This window comes from Dromiciops gliroides, chromosome 4 (genome assembly GCF_019393635.1).
Source record: "Dromiciops gliroides isolate mDroGli1 chromosome 4, mDroGli1.pri, whole genome shotgun sequence".
Lineage (NCBI taxonomy): Eukaryota > Metazoa > Chordata > Mammalia > Microbiotheria > Microbiotheriidae > Dromiciops > Dromiciops gliroides.
Genome location: NC_057864.1, coordinates 29,051,851 through 29,074,258, shown reverse-complemented (window position 1 = coordinate 29,074,258; position 22,408 = coordinate 29,051,851). Strand labels below are relative to the sequence as shown.

Genomic DNA, 22,408 nt, shown 5'->3' with positions numbered 1-22,408 from the left:
TCGACAAGCACCCACTGTGTGCAAGGTACTGTGCAGAGGACCTGAGAATACAAAGACAAAAAGACAACTGTGCCTGCCCACAAAGAACTTACTGTCTACCAAAGGGAAAGCACAGGGAAATAAAGGCAAAATATCTGCAAGGAAAATGCAAAAGAAATTCAAGGAGGGGGATCGGGAAACCCTCCTGTGGGAGGTAGCATCTGAGCTGTTCTTTAAAGAAAGCCAAGGATTCCAAGAGGGGCAGAAGGAGGAGTGTCTCCCAAGCCCAGGAGGCAGCTTCTGCAAGAACAGAGGGGGCAGATGGGATGTGTGTACAGTCCACAGCATGCACCCTATTCTGGCTGGAGAGAAGAGTCACTGGACAGGAGTAAGGGGCCATCACTGGCAAAGACGGGTTGGGGCCACCTGGTGAAGGACTCCAAGTGCCATACCCAGGACTCCTCGCAGGGAGAGCCTATAATCTCAAGACTAAAAGAATAACAGCAGATAAATTGCCCACACGTCAGGGCCCACTTGCTCAGCTGGCTCTGCACTGACGTATTATCTTCCCAGAGCCCCTCAGATTTCAAGAGGTGACCCTGAAGAATTGTGGTATTTGACACTGTCATCCACAAGCCCCCATCTGGCACGCTGCCCACAATTAATCGACTATTGGCTTTTAGAAAAGGGCATTTACTAAGCTCCTATAGTAAGCTCAGTAATTAGAAAACATTCCTACCAACCTTCCTTTTGTAGAAAACACAGCCAACACTTCCATCTGGTCTTAATCCTTGAAGCTGTCTCTGGGAGGGGAATGTCTTTCTACCGATGTTTAGAGGTACCTCCTCTGCTATCAGCCCATTCTCATACTGACTCTAGTTTCTGGTGGGACTGAGGACATCTCTGATGGATTTCCTCAATGTACTAATCAGTCACCCAGCTCTCCCCTCTCTGAATACTCATTCACCTAAGATGAAGAGAGAATAAATACAAAAGAAACAAAAACACCATCAGCCAAGTGGGAAGGGGAAAGCAGTCAGCTTCCCTCTCCCACCCAGCAGCTCACAGAAGTCCTCCTAGTTTAAAGTCTCTATGGAAGAGAATGAAAGATGGGCTATATTAACCCTTTGTATTCTCACTCAGTTCTGGCTTAGCCACCCTTGAATCATCAGTCCTTCTAGATGCAAAGCCCATTAGAAGGCTTTTCATCATTACATAGGACTGACCTTGAGCCATCCTGGTTCCCTACACATTTCTTTGTGGCATGAGTCCAGGAAGGGAATATCTGTGTACACTTTTCAGGGGCCTGGGCAGGCCACCACCTTCTCCATGACATATGGATCATGAAGGAATATACAGTGTCAGAGATGGGAGGGACCTCAGACCAGAGAATGTCAGAGACCCAAGAACATCCAACACTGGAAAGGCCTTTAGACATTCTCTACTTCAACATGTTTATTTGGGGGGAAGAAACTGAGGCCCAGAGCAGGAGAAGGACATACCCTAGGCAGCACAGCTAATGAGTAGCAAGGCTGATACTTGAATTCTAATCTCTTCCTCCCATCGTTTCACAAGAGCGCTTGTCCTTCCAGGACCTGTGTCACTTGGGAGTGAGAGTCTTCTGGGCTCCTTGGACTCTCAGAGCTGGAAGGCACCACAGAAGGCTGGTCATACTGCTCCTTTGTGAAACCAAGATTCTGCTGCCAAAATCTAGGATGAAAGAATGCTTCTACAAAGCCATGACCAACAGCCTCTGATTTCAAGGCATCTGAAGCTGGGTCAAAAGCTCCACCTTGAGACATTCATTCCTTTGGGTAGTACCACCTTCTTCCTGCACCCTCTTCAAATTAAGGAGTTACTTAACCCCAATTGCCTCACCAAAAAAATAATAATAATAAGTGATACCGAGAGGAGAAAGAAATGATGTCTTTAACACTTTAGTCTGAATGAGCTTTGAGCTTAGTAAGTATGAAGAGGGTCCATCCAGATCCAGAGCACATCAAGTTTTAGAAGCCAGAATGTGTCATCTGGAGCATGAGTCATATTATTGCCATTATCATTATATTATTGTTTTCAGTCAATCAACAAACACTTATGTGTTTATTATGTATCAAGAATCATGTTAAGTGATTAGAATACAAAGAAGACATTTTAAAAACCGCTGTCCTCAAGGAGTATCCATTCTTTCTGAACATATTGATGTTTTTAATTCTCCTAGATTCTCCACACTCCCCATTCAAGAAAGTCATCCCTTATAATAGATAATTTTTTAAAAAGACAGAGGAAGAGGAGCAAAAAGGACCAAAACCAGTAGATTCACTGAAAATGTCTGATATCCACTGCAATGTTGCATTCCACAAAGGAGTGGGCTGAGGGGTTAAGTCAAGGTAAATCAAAGCATATTCTCCTGTCTCTTCTTTGGGGCCAAGCCTGTTCTTTACACTTTTGTGACATTCATTTTCTGTTTTTTCATGTCTGTTACTCTTTCCATTGACACTGTTGCATTTATTGGGTGTGGTGGTTTCTTGGTCCTGCTTCCTTCACTTTGCATCAGCCTATTTAAGCCTTCCTGTGCTTCTTCGTATGGACGTGTTTACCATTTCTTACAACACAGTAACAGGAGCTAATGGGGCAGAGACAGGGACATGCAGATACAGACTGAATCGATGGAGAAGGCACTCGCAGCAGTGGGATTACTCAGCAAGACCTTGGAAGAGGGTGGCATTTCAATGGCCTTAAATGAAGACAGAAATTCCAAGAGCAGAGATGAGGGAGAATGTTCCAGGGACGGTTGCAGCCAATGCAAAGGACAAGACCTGGAGGATGCAGAACTGTGTGTGAGGCACAGTAGGTCGGCTGGTATGGCTCAACTGGAGAGATAATAGGTATGGGGAAGGGGGAAGGAATGCATGGGAAGACAAGAGACAGGGAGGGGCTAGAATGTGTACAGAGGGGTTTATATTGGCTGAATCTGTGAGCTCATGGAGATGGCCAGTCTCCATCTCTGCCTTCTCCTCCTGTGTGACTCTTGTCCTCCATAAAGGGCTCACATCCGTGGCCTTCCCCCAGGTCTCAACAAGGCCAAGGCATGAGGGCAGTATTTATTCTGTCATCCCTCACGCTCACGGCATGGACAGCCTACATCTTTTTCCTGGTCAGTTTCAATAATACCCAAGTTGAAGAGAATATGCTGATCTTTGCTTACAAAGGGAGTTTCTTCACCAGGACATCCCCTAAACAAGTAAAAAGTCCAGTGTCAAGAAATCAGGTACAAGCTATTGTTACTTTATAATCTACTAATATTGGCATATTACATTCATTATCTATGATAAAGTTCATTGGTGTGATGGTGTGATACATCATTCTGTGAGATACAGTCTAATAACAATCACTGCCGCCACCCTCGCTTGGCCCTGGCTGCGGCTGGTAGCCTACCCTCTACACTGTAATCCAGCCTCCAAGTCCAAGCCCCTAGGGCCGCTCAAATCAGTTCTGTGACAGTGATAGAGTATGCAGTTGTAGCCCAGGGCCAGATGCTGGACTCACAGCTGTCTGCAGCATCCTTTGAGAGCCCCTCTGCCCTGAGAGCTGGCTGGTTGGCTGGGTATATGCCAGGCTGCAGGGGAGAAGAGGAACTGGTGCCAAGGAAACATTGCTGGTCAGCCTAGAAACACTAGAAGGAAATCTGCTGATGGATGGGATTGGAGGTAGGAAACAGCATGGCAGGTACCTGCTCCTACCTGGATCAGGCATATTTCCCCAAACATACAGAGCAGAAGAAGGGTCCAGCCCCAAGAACTTTCTGGTCCCCACCTTAAGTCTGATCTCTTCACTAAGCCCTGAAGGGGACTCAGCCACAAACACAGGTGATCATGATATACCACACTAGGTGATACACATATTAGAGAAAGGGAAACAAAAAGTCACGGAGTCATTACTAAGATGAAAGGAGGGAAGCTTTCTTGGAGAGGGAGACCCTTGAGTTGGGGTTCTCAGTGTGGGGGTCAAGTTTGCCAGCCTGATGGTGGCTGTGAGCCTTCCTGGTGCTAGGTTCCGGGGAACTATACATCCCACCAATGACCCTACATGGGACCACTTTATAGGAGACTCCAACTGCCCCACAAGTGCATCCTAAGCATCTGTGAGCTGATTCAGCCCAGACACCTGACCCTTAGGAAGAGCACTGAGGGCTTCTCTGAGCCCTGTAGCCCCCTGTCCAAAGGTGACAGAAGCCCTCGCCCTGCAGACAGGCTCCACAGGGAGAGACTTCTTCCCCTTGGCCATCGTTCATCCTTAATTCCCAATGTCCACTTCCACGCCGACCTCATTTATCACAGAAAAAGAAGTCCTGGGAACCTTCCTGACTACTGTTCTCAGGCCAGATGCCTAATCACAGGAGTGAGGATGACAAGAAGAAAAATATCTTAGTCCTGATAGATTTCTAAGGTTTACAGAATACTTGACAGCTGAGAGTTGGGGGAGCTGGGTTCAGGCGAGGAAACAGACAGAGGAAACTTAAGAGATAAATAAAAAGAGAGGATCAAATGAGATAAGATATGTAAAATGCTTTGTAAACCATGTGTGTGTCTGTGTATGTGCACATGCATGTGCATATGTGTGTGTGACCTATATTAGTTGTTATTCTCCCTCTATCTACCTGGCCACTCTCATTGTCCTTTGCATAGCCATCAGCCATCTCATGCCCCCTGCACAAGACTCTGTCCTGAACCCTCCTGTCATCAGCCTTATCTTTCATCTTATTCTTGGGAGGGCAGTAACTCCTTGCACATTCAGACCTCACCCTTCTCTTGGGCTCCTCTCCTCTATCACCATTGACCACCAGACACATCTGTGCTTGTAGGACTAATAATTAGAGAAATGCACATCAAAACGACTCTGAGGTCCCAGCTCACACCCATCAGATTGGGAGAAGTAACAAGAAAGGAAAACACCAAATTCTGGAGGAAAACAGGCACATGAATGCCCTGTTGGTAGAGCTGCAAGCTGGTCCCAGCCAGTCTGGAAAACATGTAGAACCACGCCCCCGGATCTATTAAACTGTGAATACTTTTCAACCCAGCAGAATTAGTACCAGACCCAAACTCCAAAGAGATCAAAGAAAGATGAAAAGGACCCAGACAAAAATGTTAAAGCAGCTCTTTTTATGGTGGCAAAGAACTGGAAACTAAGGGGATGGCCATCCATTGGGGAATGGCTGAACAGGTTGTGGTATATGAACGTGATGGAATAGTATTGTACTGTAAGAAATGATGAAGAGGATGGTTTCAGAAAAATCTAGGAAGACTTGTATGAACTGATGCATAGTGATGTAAGCAGAACCAGGAGAACAATTTATATAGTAACAATAATATCATGAAGAAAAAAACCTTTGAAAGACTTGGGACTTCTGGTCAACAAATGACCAATAACAATTTCCAGAGGACTCGTGATGAACATGCCACCCATCTCCTGTTAGAGAGGTGATAGACTCAAAGTGCAGAATGAAACACATTTTTTTGGACATGACCAATGTGGGAATTTGTTTCACTCAACTGTAACACAAGTTTTTTTGTTTGTTTTTTTCTTGCTTTATCAGTGGGGTTGGAGGTGGGGTTGTGAGGGTAAGAGGGAGAGAAGATAGAGTTTCATTTGAAAATAAAATAAATAAAATTTAATTTAATCTAATTTTAAAAATCTTTCTCCCTGAACCAACCCCTCCCAAAACTTTTCCCATTTATGTCAAGGAAACCATCCTGTGCCAATCACTAAGGCTGGTTTATAACCTCAGAGTCCCCCTCAACTCTTCCCTCACTCTCAATATTCCATGTCCAATGAGTCACAAAATCCAGTTGTTGGTACTCCCACAGAACCTCTTGTAGATGCTCCTGTAGGTTTGCTGAGTTTCCCCAGAAAACTTCCAAGGTACCCCAGGCCCATAAAAATGACCAAGCTTCAAGGTGCCTTAGTAGAGCTCAGATGAGGCCCATGAGAGCAGCCCCTGATCTAAAACATCATGACTTGGCTCATTACAAGATAAGAGCTACAGGTCAAGGGTGGGGGCCACCCTGGGGGAGGTGTGTGTGGCGGGGAGAGGTAGGTTTGATGTCCAGAAAGAAAAATGAATCACTTCCCAACAGTGAGGGCCAGCTGTCCCAAAAGTAGAAGGGGGTTGATTCAGGAGGGGGCAGGTCCCCTCCTCGGAGGCCTCCACAAAGAAGCTAGACAAACACCTGTCAGGTGTGCTATGATGAGAATAGCTTTGGTGTAGGGACTGGACTTAAGACTGATGGGGTCCCCTCCAACTCTCCCCTGCAACAATTCAGGAAACCCCTTAGCACAGAGCCAGGCTGGGCCTCAGACAGAGCCAGAGTCCACCCCTAAGCCTGTACTCAAGGTCTATCACACCTTGGACTTGCCAGAGCTCACCATGGGGGGCTCAACCTTTGAGAGTCCAGTCAGTTCCATGCCAGAATGAGACATCAAAGAAGAGCCCGAGGGGTCTGAAAAGCCCTTTGTGCCCAGGATTGTGTGGTCACAACAACCAGGTTAGAATTACTATCCAAATTTTGCAGTTGAGGCAAGTGAGGCTCAGGGTGACTGAGGGACGTCCACAGTAACCCAGCCCTTCCTGACGACCACGCTCTGAGGGAAGGTACTTGATATCAGTAACTTGATGTTTATAACACTGCAAATATTTCAACAGTCCTTCCAAGCTCTTCTTCTTTTTTTAATTAATAAAGTATTTTATATTTTTTCCTGTTACATGTAAAGATAGTTCTCAACTTTTGTTTATACAAACTTTCCTATTTCAGATTTTTCTCCCTCCCTCCCCTCCCTCCCCTCCCCTAGACAGCAGGTAATCTGATATAGGGTATATATATATATATATATATATATATATATATATATATATATATATATATATATATAACATTAATCATATTTCTGCATTAGTAATGTTATAACATTAATAACATTAATCATATTTCTGCATTAGTAATGTTATAAGAGAAAAATCAGAGCAATGATGAAAAACCTCAAAATAGAAAAAACAACAGCACCAAAAACAAAAGAAATAGTATGGTTCATTCAGCATCAATACTCCACAGTTCTTTTTTTTCCCTGGATTTGGAGATCCTCTTCCATCACGAGTTCCCTGGAACTCTTCTGTACCATTGCATTGGTGAGAAGAATATAGTCCATCACAGTAGATCAACACTCAATGTTGATGATACTGTGTACAATGTTCTTCTGGTTCTGCTCATCTCACTCATCATCAGCTCATGCAAGACCCTCCAGGTTTCTCTGAACTTCTCCTGCTCATTGTTTCTTATAGCACAATAGTATTCCATTGTATTCATATACCACAACTTGTCCAGCCATTCCCCAATGGATGGGCACCCCCTCAACTTCCAATTCCTTGCCACCACATAAAGAACACCAAGCTCTTCTTCTAATAGAGCCTCACAACAGCCTGGTGATTGGGACAAAGCATCGAGCGGAGGTGTCCTGACTCTGCTTCCAGACCTATTATCCCCATTTCACAGACAAGGCATTAACGCTCAAAGACAAGAGGACTCATTGCTGAGGCCGCCCTATTAATACAAGCAAAGCCAGTAGCAGATGCCCAGACCCCAAAGCCAATACTCTTCCCATTGAGGTGTAACCCAAACCCTCCACAACTTCTCTTCCCATCCAAGGAGGCAGTTTCTAGGTCACCCTGGTGTGAGGAAGGCTGCCACAATGGGTCCTCCGAGGCAGACAAGGCTCTCCGTCTCCTTACTCCACTCTCTGAGACTAAGAAGGGAAATGGAGAGCGGCCTGAGTTGAGGCCAACACCGATGATGGTGTTTGCTAAAAATGCCCTTTTCCTCCCCATGGGCCTGTCGAACCTCTTCTCTGATCAGCGGCTGAAGGAGCAATGAGCAGAAGTTGCAAAATGGCCAATATAGGGTTGAGATCAGGAAAAAAGAAATCACTTCGAAGCAATGAGGGCTTCTCTAAAGGAGGAATGGGCTGACTCAGGAGAGAGCGTCCCCCCTCAGGAGAGGGGTTCAGGCAGAGGCAGGATGCCTGGCTTGGGGAATGTTCCTGGCCTAGCATGGGGGGGACTGAGCTGTCCCAGGGAGCCTGACAAAGGTCAAAAACAACTAGGGGAAGTTCAATTCCACGGAGGGACAAGAGGGAGGACAAGCCTGCCTGTGGCACATATGAGGAGGGCCCAGCAGATGGGTGCTGGCCCCCATTGCACTCAAGTGCCAGCAGAGGGTGGCTTTAGAGGGACTACATACCTACGGTGTGAGGGGGGTTAAAGATAGAGAGCTGACAAACAGGGCGCACGCTGCCCTTGTGGTTGGCAGCCTGGCCAGGGTCCAGGAAGCGGGTCAGGGCTGTGTCTAGGATACAGGCAGCAGACCATCATCACCTGGAAGGCTTCAGCAGAGGGCGTGAAGCTCAGAGAATACAAGTGCCCGACAAATGCCCCAGCGACAGCTGAGATGAAGATAATGACAATGATAGTCGTGCTCAGCTCAAGGGGTTCTGGGGCACTTCTTATCTATGCCAGGTGACTGGGACACACAGACAGAAGCAAAATGGTCATTGGAATCCCAGCATCTCTGGCTGGTGGGGACCTCAGACTAAGCAGGACTCACCAGTAAACCCTCTGTAAGTGTCTGACCAGTCTTCGCCCAAAGCTTCGAATGATGGGACCAATTTCCAACATGACCCGCTCCATTTTGGGGTAGCTCTAATTGTTAGGAAGTTTGGTTTGGTTCTGTTTTCCCTGTAGGTGGACAACATCTGCCTCCCTGAAACTTCTATCCCCTCCTCCTCATTCTGACTAAGAAAAACGTGTTCAATACCTCCTCCCCTTGACATTCCTTCAAACAGAGGCAGCTCCTTCCCTGAACGATGCGTACCTACCTCCAATCTGTTTTCTTCCAGGCTCTCCTGAATGCTGTCCTCTGCCTGGATCTGCTCCCTGCCTCCTAAACCATTATCTGCTTTCTTCATAAAATATGGGATCCAGGGGCAGCTAGGTGGTGCAGTGGATAGAGCACCGGCCCTGGATTCAGGAGGACCTGAGTTCAAATCCGGCCTCAGACACTTAACACTTACTTAGCTATGTGACCCTGGTCAAGTCACTTAACCCCAACTGCCTCACCAAAATAAATAAATTAATTAATTAATTAAAATAAAATATGGGATCCAGAACTGCACCCAACCCCACAGGGGACAAGACTTCCAGGGAGTGTTTATGGAGAAAGCTAAACAAATGAGGTGGAGGCCACTGGGTGCGTTAGGGAAATAGCCCTTTGAATGACCTAGCAATCTTCTGAATGGCCACTTAAGATATCTACTGATAAATGAGAGGGTTAAGGGGGCAGCTAGGTGGTGAAGTAGATAGAGCACTGGCCCTGGATTTGGGAGGACTTGAGTTCAAATCCAGCCTCAGATACAATACTTACTAGCTGTGTGACCCTGGGAAAGCCACTTAACTCTCATTGCCCTGCCGAAGAAGAAGGAGAAGAAGAAGAAGAAGAAGAAGAAGAAGAAGAAGAAGAAGAAGAAGAAGAAGAAGAAGAAGAAGAAGAAGAAGGAGGAGGAGGAGGAGGAGGAGGAGGAGGAGGAGGAGGAGGAGGAGGAGGAGGAGGAGGAGGAGGAGGAGAAGGAGAAGGAGAAGGAGAAGGAGAAGAAGAAGAAGAAGAAGAAGAAGAAGAAGAAGAAGAAGAAGAAGAAGAAGAAGAAGAAGAGAGGGTCTAGGCAAATGACAACAGTGACCCCCGTAACTCTGGAAGCAAGAGATGGGAACAGGAAGACCCAAAGACATGGGTGGGGTGCCAGTGGCAGGGAGCTGAGGCTTCCCCCTGAGGGTGGGGTCTCTGTCTTCCTCTGGCTGACTCAGGCTATGGGAACCACCACTGAAAATGAGCCACAACACAGTGGGGAGAAGATGGCCCCATTACGGGTTGAGTCAATGCTATTCTGCAGAGTGAGGAAGACTTCGAGTACCAGTGATTATGGGGGCTTCTGACAGAATGAGGATGCCCAGGGGCTGGTCTGGGTCTACTGTTGCGTCTGCATTGTCAGATTGGAGGATTAGGGTCACTTACTAGTGACGCATTTTACCTCTCTGTGTCTCCTTCCTCATGCACGACCACATTTTCACAGCCTATCCTCAAAGCTAGCCTAACCCTAACCTTACACAGCTGTCTCAAAGGTCTGGTTTGGGGAGAACACCTGGACTACAAAGTGGTAAATGAATGGATTACCATCATCATGGCCTTCATTTTCATCATTTACTTCTTCCTCTTGCACTTTTCTTCATTCGCTTCCCTTTTCCTCTTTTCTATCACCCTCACTGTCATTGTCATTATCACATGGATGACAGGAGCCACAGGGGCAGCAGCACTGAGACTCCACACTCAGCTGCCGCATGTCCAACACTCCAGGCAAGGGCCTTCCTCATCCTCTTTCCCTTCCCCTCAGGGTGGCACCACTCCACAGGGAGTTGGGACCGCTGTACCTTTCGACATCTCAAGTTCTAACTCCCTGTGGTTTGAGGTAGAGAAAGGGTCCTCCTTCAAGACCTGTGGAGGGACCCTTGGAAAGAGCCTGGAGTCTGAGCAGTGCCCGCTTGGTCACAACCTCTGTCACCTTCCCCTCCATGGAATTTTTGACTATGGATTGTGCCCAGGTTCCTTCCTTTGAGGTTCTGGTGGCTTTCCCGTGGTTCCTACAGCCCGTGGGCCGCCTGCCTCTGCCTGTCTCTCTGCCCACCCACTCACCTGCCTGTCATCCCTGTAAGAGCAGCCCACCTTCCCTTCCAGGATCCTCCTGTGGAACACCTTGGTGAAGTCCCTCCTCATAGTCAAAGCCAGTGCCGTTCCCTTGGCCAGTGCTGAGGGATGAGCTCCCTGTTGCACACCTGAAGTCAGTTTGGAAGCCATTTGTGTCATGAGCACACCTGCCGCCAGCATGAACTTGCCTCCCTCCTCAAGGGGAGCACTGTTACCTGGAGCCTACTTTTAGAGCCCACCTGGGGGAGCTGCCCCTCCCCGGGAGGGACGGCAGGTGGCACCATGAGGCAGAGAGCACCGTTGGTGGGTTCGGTGGCTATTGTTAGGAGCTAACAGATTCAGGAGCTATTTTGAGATCTCAGATTTACATGTAACAGGTAACTTTCTGGTGCTTCAAAGGAATGAGGCCACAAGCTGAGCTGAGAGAGCTTCTCCTGGCTGGGGCTAAGAGCTAAGTTCCACCCACATCCCCCTTCAGGGCGTCCTCCTGGGACGGAGAACAACCCTTCGAGGCCGGGCCAAGCAGGACACCTTTGATCATGGACCCAGCAGAGGTCCAGTGATATGGTTGTCCGAGAACCAGTCTAAGGAAGGAGAGATCAAGGCGTGTGGCAGGGTGGGGAGTGTGCTTCATGGTGCGAGGTTTCAGTGTGTGAAGATTTCATGCCCTGGATGTGACCATGGTATCCAGAGGTGGCTGTGGGGGGGGTGGGGGAGTAAAAGCTCTGCAGGCCAGTCTGCTAGCCCCCCTGCCCCCCAGCAGTCCACCATTCCAGGAGAGAGGCCAGGGCTGGTGGGCAGCCACATGCACTGCCAGGGGATACTGGGAGCACCACACAAACACTCACATGAGGGGGCGATTTGGGTAGCCAGCTGAGACTGGGCATCCAAGCTTTCCCATTAGATTCATTTCTCTGGCATTGCTGTGGTGTTTGGTTTCTCTCAGGAAACTCTGCTTTGAATCCCTGCATCATTTGGCTTGTCCGCCATCTTGGAAGGTCAACGCCCTGGCTCCCTCTGCCCCTGGGGGAGGGGGCCTGGATCTGATGAGAAAGGTGTAGAGTCTTCCCAAGAGGGGCCTGGCCAGCAGTCTCACCCTTTCCCCACAGGCCACTCTCTTCTGGCCCCTGCCTTCAAGCCCTCCCCCACTGCAGCTTCCCTGTATGTGGTCTTATCCCCACCCCATCAGAAGCTCCTGGAGGCCAAGAACTTTCTTTTGGCTTCTGTCTGTATTCCAAGCACTCAGCCTTGCCTGGGACACAGCAAGTGCTTAATATATGCTTGCTGACTGACTCCACTGATTGTTGTGGTCAAAGGAGATACATGATAATAACTAGCATTCCTATAGGACTGGGTTTTATTTTTATTTATTTGCATTTTTTTGGCAAGGCAATCTGCGTTAGTAAGTGTCCAGCAGAGGCTGGATTTGAACTCATGTCCTCCTGATTCTAGGGCGGGTGCTCCACCCATCCACCAGGCCACCTAGCTGCCCCCTCTATAGTGTTTTCTAGTTTGGAAAGCTCTACATGTTTTCTCATGTTAACAACTCAAGGAGGCAGAGGCTGTCATTATCCTTGTTTTACAGAGAGGAAACTGAGGCAGACAGAGGCGAGGTGACCTGCTAAAGGTCCCACAGTTAGGATGGGTCTGAGGCTGGCTTTCAATCAGGTTTTCCTGACTCCAGGGCCAGCGCTCTGTGTTCTGTGGCGCCCCCCCCCCCCAGCTGCCTCTCCATCAGTGGGAGGTTAGTACTGTGATATTTTGAATGAACTGAGGAGCGTAGATTGAGATCTAGAACCCAATTCCTTCATTTTAAAGACAAGGAAAGAAAGTAAACTGAGGCCTGATTCACAACTGAGTAAACTAAGTTCTCACAGAGAAGAAGTGGCCATGAAATGACCCAAAGCCCATTGCTTGAATCCCATGCTCTAAGCTGCCCCCCCCCAGGTCACATTGAGAGGTCCAAAAAGTGTGGGCCCTGGAGCTGACATCATCACACCAGAGGTGGAGAGCCCACTGCTGAATACTGAGTTAATAATTAACAAGTGTTAATAATTAACAGATGTTAATTATTAGCAATGATTGTGGTCTTTTAAAGTTTACAAAGAACTTTACAAATGTTATCTCACTTGAGCCTCCCCACAAGCCTAGGCGATAAGGGTTATCATCTTCTCCATTTTACAGATGAGAAAATTGGGGCTGAGAGATGCAACCTCCCTGAGGAGCTGGGACGCAAGCTGTAAGGGAGTTGAAGGGGCTGGCAAATCCACCAGGAGAGAAGTCCACGCCCACAGCTGTCTGTTCCAATTCTTCCCATGGCCCTGCTTTTCTAGACTTTCCCTGAAGTGAGGCTCTATCCACAAAAGCAATTGCTTAGGAAAATAGCTTAGATTTTGTATCAGCATTTTAATAATTGATGCCTGTTCTTTTCAAAACATAAAGAATCACATTCTTCCTTTAAAATGTGCAAATAAATTCTGTTAACGGTCACTAGCATCCGGACCATGAATCAAGGGCTCTGTGTGTGCAGGTATGTATGTATACAAAGACACACAAATATAGACCTGTATGTATGCACACGTGTTCTCCATTCCTCCTACAGAGCAAGAATCATGAGCTACACACACAGATGCTTCATGAATGCCCTGGGTCCTATAAAGAGATAGTGTGCTGTTGGGAATAGCCGAGAGCTAGCCATAGCCAAAGCACAGAACCACTGGGAAGAGGAACAGCATCGCCAAGAAACCAAGACAGGAACATTGTCCCTGTGCTTCCTCCCCTAACCAGGACACAGCTAGAAGGGGCAGCGGTGGGGACATAGGAAGGTGAGGGAGGCTAATAGCTGCCACAAAGTTCATTCACATTACCTTGCAGAAGAAGGCCAGGACCACTCAGAACCCCTAGGTTCACAATTAGCAAAAGGGAGTAGCACCCCTCAACCCCAACTGAGAGCTCCTGAGTGCCTTTTCTAGTACTGCACAATTACAACAACACAGCTATAACAAATTTTAAAGTTCTAATGCTTTAAGGTTGGCAGAACGTTTTCAGTAAAACAATCCTGTGCAGGCAGTTCAGGAAAAAGGAAAGAACACAGGACTTGGCCTCCGGAGATCTGGGTTCAGGCCTCAGGTCTCCCTCTGACGCGTCCTTGCTGTGTGGACCTAAGAAAGTCAGTTCAACTCTCTCCACTCCAGTTTCTCCATCTGTCAAATAACATTCTAGTGTCCAGCCTCATGTCTCTGGAACCCCCCGCCACACACACAGCCAGAAAAGACCCTCTGCCCCAGAAGCTCATCCAGGAAGTTGAGGAGCTGCCCTGACTTCGGGACTTTGGGCAAGGAGCAGAATGTGGGCATAGAGGCCCCAAGTTTTCAGGTGTGATTTTTAAATTACTAGGGGCTAGACTGGGCTTTCTAAAATTATTGGGGCTAATACATATGGCAATTGCACCCATTTAAACAGTAAGTATTTATTATTAATATTGAATATTAGCAAAATATTGACCGCATGGCATTAAACACAAGCAGGAGGAAAGCCCCAGAACCAGATTGTCTGTAAGCAAGCACGTGGCCTACCCGCCTAAAGAGGAGAGCGCTCACCAGCCCACAGCGGTCCAGGAGGCCAAGAACACCAAGAAGCCATGATCCTCTTTTGATAGAGGCTGGTCACTAAACTCGGACCAAAGCGAATTGGTTAGCATCCCTCTGTTCCATTGGTTGGTATGACTTGAAGGTGCTCCATATTAAAACGATCTCTACAGATGACATGGGGGAAGTATCCGAAAGACTACCCCCAAGGGGGCAGCTAGATGGAGCAGTGGATAGAGTACCACCCCTGAAGTCAGGAGGACCTGAGTTCAAATTCGGCCTCAGACACTTGACACTTACTAGCTGTGTGACCCTGGGCAAGTCACTTAACCCCCATTGCCTCACAAAAAAAAAAAAAAAAAGACTACCCCCTGAGTTGTTCAAGGCAAAATCCATTATCTAGGTGTGCTATCATCCCATCAGTTCACTGAACTAGACAAAAGAGTCTATCTCCATTCCTTGGGCTCCCCCTGAACAGGATTAAAACTTCCTCCTAAGACTTGAACCCTCTGAAGTCAGGAGAGGGTTAGGGTTAGGGTCCCTGGGACCCCCCCTGCAAGAAATCTATTATTAATACTTATTTTCTCATACAGGCCTGACCCTGCCATTTAGTCCTGACCCTGTGGAATAGTGGACAATGTGCAGGACTCAGAACTGGGAAGACTGGGGTTCAAATCCTCCTGATGACACTTAATAGTTATGTGACCCTGGATCAGTCATTTCACCTGTCTCGGTCTCAGCTGATTCTTTTGAAAAATGAGTGTGTTAGAAAAGAGGAGCTTCGAAGTCTCTTCCAGGCCTGAATCTGTCATGCTGTGATCCTGTCACCTGTGGGAGCTTGGACAAATCACACAACTTCCCTGGGGTTGGAGGAGATCTTCAGGCTGTCTAGTCCCCCCTCCTCATCCAGAACCCATTGAGGCTGCATTGGAGGACAGAACAGCGAGGAAAAGGAACAGAAGAGCAAGTGGAATACCTTGCCCGAGCGAGGATTAGCTGAAAACGCCAAGACACCAAACAGAAACCAGAGCATATAAATGCCCTCTGCCTCTGATAGATTGGCTCCTCCAAGAGCCTCAGCTGACAGAAGTGCCCCCTCACGCCCAGGCTGCGCTCTCCGCATGCCCTCCCATGCCCAGCTCTGTATTCACTCTAGCGCTCCAATTCACCCAGTTCCCTCCATCCCCGAGGCCTTTTCATCTGAAGCAGACGCACAAATGGAAACAAGCCCACCAAGCCCACGCAGAAGGATGTCAAGGCTCCCAGACCATGGGCCCTATTGGAGACCACCAGGCCCAGCCTCACAAGACCTGGGATGCATGCAGACATCATCCCTCCTAGCTGTTTCCCAGCACTCCCTCATACTCCCCAAGGTCAGTGGCCTCTGACCCCCACCACGGCAGGGGGATGAATCGCCCTTGCATACATGCACACCCAACTTTGGGGTGACGATAGTGCACTTCTCAGCCCGGTCCCTTCTCTTCAATGACAGCTTCCATTCATCTCTCACTAAGAGCTCTTATTCCTCCTTAGGGGAAGAAATGAGAAGGTGACTGACCATGGAATTTACCAACCTGTGGGGCTTGTGAGCTCTGCAAACAACACCTGGAGAGAATGAACTCCACAAGCAGCAATAGCTAGAGAAGGAGAGAGACAAGTCCTCTACACAAAAGCTCTCAGACAGTCTATAGCGCCTGTCCCCCCAAACCAGGAGGGAGAAGGAAGAGAATGCCAACATCATGCCAAGAGACGAGAGCGGGTGACTCCCCAAACACGGCCTATTCTGCCCTGAGGACTGGACAAAGAGGAGACAGATCCAACCTGGGACTCACCATTTGGGGCGGCTGGTGGACTTCACCATCGGTGTCATCCCATCTCTGTAGAGGCTCTTGGTCTTGCTGAAGTTAACGATGTTGAAAATCACCCTCTGAGAGAGAAAGAGAGAGAGGTGCAATGGATTCCATTAGAATGGCTTCTCTGCTGAAGGGGCAGGGGCCTTGCCCCAGGTGCCTTTGGCCCTCCTGTTGTTCTTACCAGCTCGTGGGCACAGGCCAGGCTGCCCCCCGGGTTTTCTGGTGTTTGCCAAAGCTAACCACGGCTCTAACACAAAGTGTTCAGTGGGGCACAACTTAATCTAATAAGTAATCATTTGTTAGGGTTTGAATCCTGTGTCAGCCACTGCCTGGCTTTGTGACAGGAGGAAAAGAATATTTAGGGGAAGACCACAACAGTGTTCAGGAATCCGAAGGGCTGTTCTGTGGATGAGGGCGTGGACACTTGTTCTGTTTGGTCCCAGAGACCTCCGTGTCACAGGACCCAATAATAAGGACCCCCCCCCCAAACGGATTCAGTATTGGAATTCACAGGACACATCTCCACTGGGCTGAAACCACTACTGCATTTTACATCATTATAACTTCAAGTAGTGCACATTCAAATTCATGGGACCACTTTAGGAGATTCTTTATTTGCATTAATTAGGACCTTACTGTACAAGAAGTGACTGGGGAACATCAGAGAGGCAGATGTGGACTCTGAGTCAGGAAAACTTCCTAACAATATGAACTGTCAGAAAGCAGGAGAGGCCAGCTGGGGGTGGGGAGGGGCGTAAGGAGCTCCCCCTCCCTCCTGGATGCTGACCTGCCAGGGGTATTCTAGGGCAAGAATTCTTCACCTTTTTGTGTCACGGACCCCCTCATCCCCTCTTTGGCAGTCTGCTAAAGCCTCCTGATGCCTTCTTTGAATCATGTCTGGGGTTTGAATACAGAAAATAAAATACGTGGAATTGCAAAGAAAACATAATGAAAGGTAGGTATCAAAAAATACATATGGATACATAGAGATAGATATATACATGCATACATATATCTATCTCTACATATCCACAAATATTTTTGATAACTGCCTTTATTTGTGTATATACCTGTATATGTGCATGTATATGCACACAATCTGAGCATATATACATATATGTATATACATTTGCAGATATATATGTATAAATTTATGCATGTATGCATATGGTTTTATATATATTTATACACACACATTTTACTGGATGCTGCCTCCCAACCAAGTCTCCACTCTTGAGAGAGAGAGAGAGAGAGAGAGCTTCAGTAAACACAATCTCTCTCTCTGTCTCTGTATCTCTTTCTCTGTCTCTGTATTTCTCCCTGTCTCTCACTCTCTGTCTCTCTATCTGTCTCTGTATCTCTGTCTCTCTCTCCATAAACTGCTTAGAATTTACTCACCTGTTTACATAGCATCACTCCTCCTCTGCACCCCTAGTAGATTGTAAGCTCTTTGAGGGCAGGCACTATTTGTGTTTTAGCCTAGCACAGTGCCTTGAACATAGTAGGCATTAACTGACTGCTGGATTGAACTGAATTTCTCTATGATTACTGTCTCCTGCGTCAGTGCCAGGTTTATAATCTGTTTCCAGGATTCCTTCTGTCCATGTGACCTGCAGTCCATTCACTCTTATCCCAAAACTTTATCTGTCTCTTCCCCTAATGAATCTTTCTGAAATGTTTTATTCCATTCTTTCCTGACTCTAATGCCTGGATTTCCTTCATAAGACCTTATCTTACCTCCATAAGATGCAAGGGCCATTCTGGCTCTGACATGGCATGAGTCTATCTATAAACATAAGACCCCTCCATATCTTTACTAGTAAATAATAGAACAGTATGGAGGGGGGAGACAATTTTGTATTTTTATCTGCCAAATAACTCAGTTTAATAAACATTTTCTGAATTAAAGGATATTTTCATCCTTCATCCTAGGAGACTAAGGAAAAAACTGGAAAAGATCTGTAAGAGTTCCTCAAACAACTGCTTTCTTCCATTAAGGCCAGTGGAATCACCACGTAGCATCCCGGTGCCCAGTGTGGAGAAGCAGAAATGGAAATTATACTACAAGAAGCAGGGAAGGAGGAAGTGGACAGGATTAAGCACACACAGAAAAGGCCTGAGCTGGGAGTGGATGGGGTGCACAGTTTGAACCTGCGAGCTTCTACAACATGGGGAAGGGCACCACAAGCTTGGAAAAGACGACTCACTTGTTATTACCAAGAGGGAAACTGAGAAACCAGTAACTACACTTTCTTACACCTATTCTCCAGCTACACAGTCATCACCTATGAGAACAAGCTGCGTGTGTACTGAGGACATCCTTGGTGAGGGAATGGGAAGGGAACAGGTGGGTGTTTAAAAAAATGGTATTTTACAACTGACTACATCTATCCAGTTCCACGATTGGCCTGAAGGGGCAGAAATGACAAGATCCCACAGTGCCTATTGTTTGTGGACTACAAAATGTACTTGATTTAGTGAGCAAAATGTCCCCTTACAGGCTCTTCTTCAGAAAGATTCATCCTAAAAACACAAGAGGGCAAAGTGAAAACAGAAAGAATCTGCCAGTCGCTTCCTGAAACAAACTCCCAAATAAAAACTCCTAAGAAAAAACTCTTGGCTAAAATCTAGAGCTTTCAGGTCAAAGAAAAAAAAATGCTGCAGGCTGACAGAAAACAGAAAGGATTAAAACACTGAGGAATCATAGTCCGGACCACCCACAAGTTAGAAGCCAGCACCATGAAGGAGTGGAGAGCATGGAATATGATATTCCAGGAGGCAAAGGATATGGACGCATGGCCAAGAATAACTTACCCAGCAAGAGTGTTTATGATTCCTTCTCATCCCAGCTAAAACCCTCCCTCCCACAAGAAGCCTTTCCACAAGCCCTTCATTCTTGTGCCTTCTGTCCCTCTGTGTGTGATGCACAGTTCGTCTGTACAGACTTGTTTGCATGCTGTCTCCACCATTAGACTGTGAGCTCCTTGAGGGCAGGAACTGTCTTGTTTTTCGTTGTAACCCTAGTACCTAGTTCAGTGCCTGGCACATGGTAGGCACTTAAATATTTAGTGAATGACTGACTTACTAAGGGAAAATTCCAGATTTTAGTTAAATAGAGTACTTCAAGGAATGACTGATAAAAGACCGCGTGATAAACAGAAAGATCCAAGCTTTTGCTGGGAAAACTAGAAAGGAATTCAGCAGAAACTAGGCAGAGACCAACATTTTACACCATATACCAAGATAAGGTCAATATGGATTAATGATTTAGATATAAAGAGTGATAGCATAAGTAAATTTGGGGAACGTGGGGAAAATGTACCTGTCAGTTATGGTTTATATGGTTTATAAACAAATAAGAGACAGGATGCAAAATAGATAGATTACATGAAATTGAAAAGCTTCCACGTGAATATAACTAATGCAACCAAAATTAGAAGGAAAACAGAAAACTGGGGGAGGGGGAATTACAACAGATTTCTCCAATAAAGGCCTTGTTTCTCAAATATAAAGAGAACTGAAAAAAATTTATAAAAATAAGAGCCATTCTCCAATTGATAGTCAAAGGATATGAACAGGTAGTTTTCTGAAGAAGAAATAAAACCTATCAATAGTCAAATTAAAAATGCTCTAAAACACTACTGATGAGAGAAATGCAAATTAAAATAACTCTAAGATACCACCGCACACCCATCAGATTGACTAACATGACAAAAAAGGAAAATGACAAATGCTGGAGAAGATGTGGAAAAATTAGAACACTAATGCATTGTTGATAGAGTTGTGAACTGACCCCACCATTCTGTTTGTTTGTTTGTTTTGGTTTTGGTTTTTTCTGAAAGGGAATGAGGGTTAAGTGACTTGCTCAGGGTCACACAGCTAATAAGTGTCAAGTGTCTGAGGCCAGATTTGAACTCAGGTCCTCCTGAATCCAGAGCTGGTGCTTTATCCACTGCACCACCTAGCTGCCCCCTGACCCAACTATTCTGGAGGACAATTTGGAACTATGCCCAGAGGTCTATAAAACTGTGCATACCCTTTTATCCAGCAATATCACTACCAGGTCTGTATCCCAAAGAGATAAAAGAAAAGAAAAAAGGACCTATACGTACACAAATATTTATAGCAGTTCTTTTTGTGATGGCAAAGAACTGGAAATAAAGGGGATGCCCATCAATTGAGAAATGACCAAACAAGTTAGGGTACATGATTATAATAGAGCACTATTGTGTCATAAGAAATGACAAGCAGGATGGTTTCAGAAAAACCTGGGAAGACTTATATGAACTCATTCAAAGTGAAGTGAGCACAACCAGGGGATCACTGTACACAATAACAACAACATTATAAAGATGATCAACTGTGAAATATTTAACTACTCTAATAAATAGAATGAGCCAAGGTAATTCTAAAGGACTCATGATGAAAAATGTTATCTCCAGAGAGAGAACTGATGAATTCTGAGTACAGACTGAAGTATATTTTTTAACTCTCTTTATTTTTCTTGGTTTATTCTGTGTTTTCTTGCAACATAGCCAATATGAAAATACATTTTACATGACTTCATGTATATTATTGATGTCAAATTCCTTGCTTTCTCAAGGAGGGGAGAAAGAAGGGAGGGAGGGAGAAAATTTGGAACTCAATTTTTTAAAAATTACTGTTAATTTTTTTTCTACATGTAATTGAGAAATATTTAACAAGATAAATTTTTTTTAGCAACAAACATTTATTTTATTTTTTCCAGTTACATGTAAGGGTAGTTTTAACATTCATTTTCATAAGATTTAGAGTTCTGAATTTTTCTCCCTCCCTCCCTCCCTTTCCTCCCCCCTCCACAAGATTGCAAACAGGTTATATATGTACAATCCACAAGTGTTCTTTTTATCAGTTCTTTCTATGGCGGTGCATAGTAAGCTTCCTCATTAGTTCCTTGGGATTGTCTTGGATCATTGCATTGCTGAGAGTAGCTAAGTCATTCACAGTTGCTCATTGAACAATACTGCTGTCACTATGCACAATGTCCTCCTCCCAGCTCTGCTCACTTCATTATACATCGATGTTCATTAGTCTTTCCAGGTTTTTCGGGGATCATTCTGTTTGTCAAGATAAATATTTTTTTAACAAAAGACCAGATACATGTAAAAACTTTGAAGTGCAAACACAGGAGTAACTAGAAACAGAATAAAAGTAAATATGAATGAACAATTATAAGCAATTAAACACGGTTGAACTGCTTACATATTAATAAAGGGGAGATGATCCAAGTATCTACTTTAAATTATCATCATCAGAGGTTATAGAAGAAGTCTAATCAGATAGAAGGCATGGGAATGGTCCTGTTACATCTTTATGATATTAAAAGAAAAGTGGGAAGGGAGGAGAAATTAGGAGATGAGGAATATGCTTCAAAAGTGGGGGGACATAGGGGAATAGAGAGAAAGGTTAGGGGCAATTATCTCACATAACTAGGGTACACAAGTTAAAGTCTATGCAAACAAGGAGGAAGGGAGTGGGCAGAGGAGCTGACACCTGAAACATATCCTCATTGGAATTGCTTAAAGGAAGGAATAGCACACACACATACGAGTTGGGAACAGAAATTCATTTTACTCAACAGGGAAATAGAGGGGAAAGGAGAGAAGGCAGAATAAAAAGGAGGGTAGATTAAGGAAGGAATGAGTCCCAAGCAAAAGAAACTCTATCTAAGGTTATACAAAAATATTTATAGCTCTTTTTGTGGTGGCAAAGAATTGGAAAATGAAGGGGTGTCCATCAGTTGTGGAATGACTGACAAGTTATGGTATATGCAATCAGTTCTATAACCCATGTTTCAAAAGTGAGAATTTGTTCCAACTTGATTGACATGCCTGGGAACATTTTGAGCTTAACTTGAATTTCTAGTTTGTTTCTTCCCCATCTCTTCCTCAAGAAACATCAAGAATGAAGAAAACTTCACAATAATTCACAAGTTGCAACTATTCTGATGGCATTTCCACAAGCAAACTCCGGGTCTTTGTTGCTGTCTTATTGTATGCCGTCTAGTACAGAGGTGCTGTGGACAAAGGAGGGCTAGTCAGCATCCCACCACAACACCACACCACTCCTTCCTCCATGGCCTCCAGCTGGAGGTTCCAGGCCTGCCCAGCTTCCTACTGAATCCTGGGGCCCAGGCAGAGCAACAGTC

The 22,408-nt window shown here is 45.8% G+C and overlaps 1 protein-coding gene across 2 annotated transcripts in view; it reads right to left on the bottom strand.

The window, feature by feature from the left end:
* Window positions 1-22,408, bottom strand: part of AGBL4 (AGBL carboxypeptidase 4) — a 795,252-nt gene that overhangs the window by 398,545 nt on the left and 374,299 nt on the right. For both annotated transcript variants that reach the window (XM_043964632.1, XM_043964633.1), the window contains exon 4: window positions 16,201-16,295. In XM_043964632.1, the coding sequence (XP_043820567.1) occupies window positions 16,201-16,295 (95 nt within the window). The remainder of the gene's footprint in view (window positions 1-16,200; window positions 16,296-22,408) is intronic.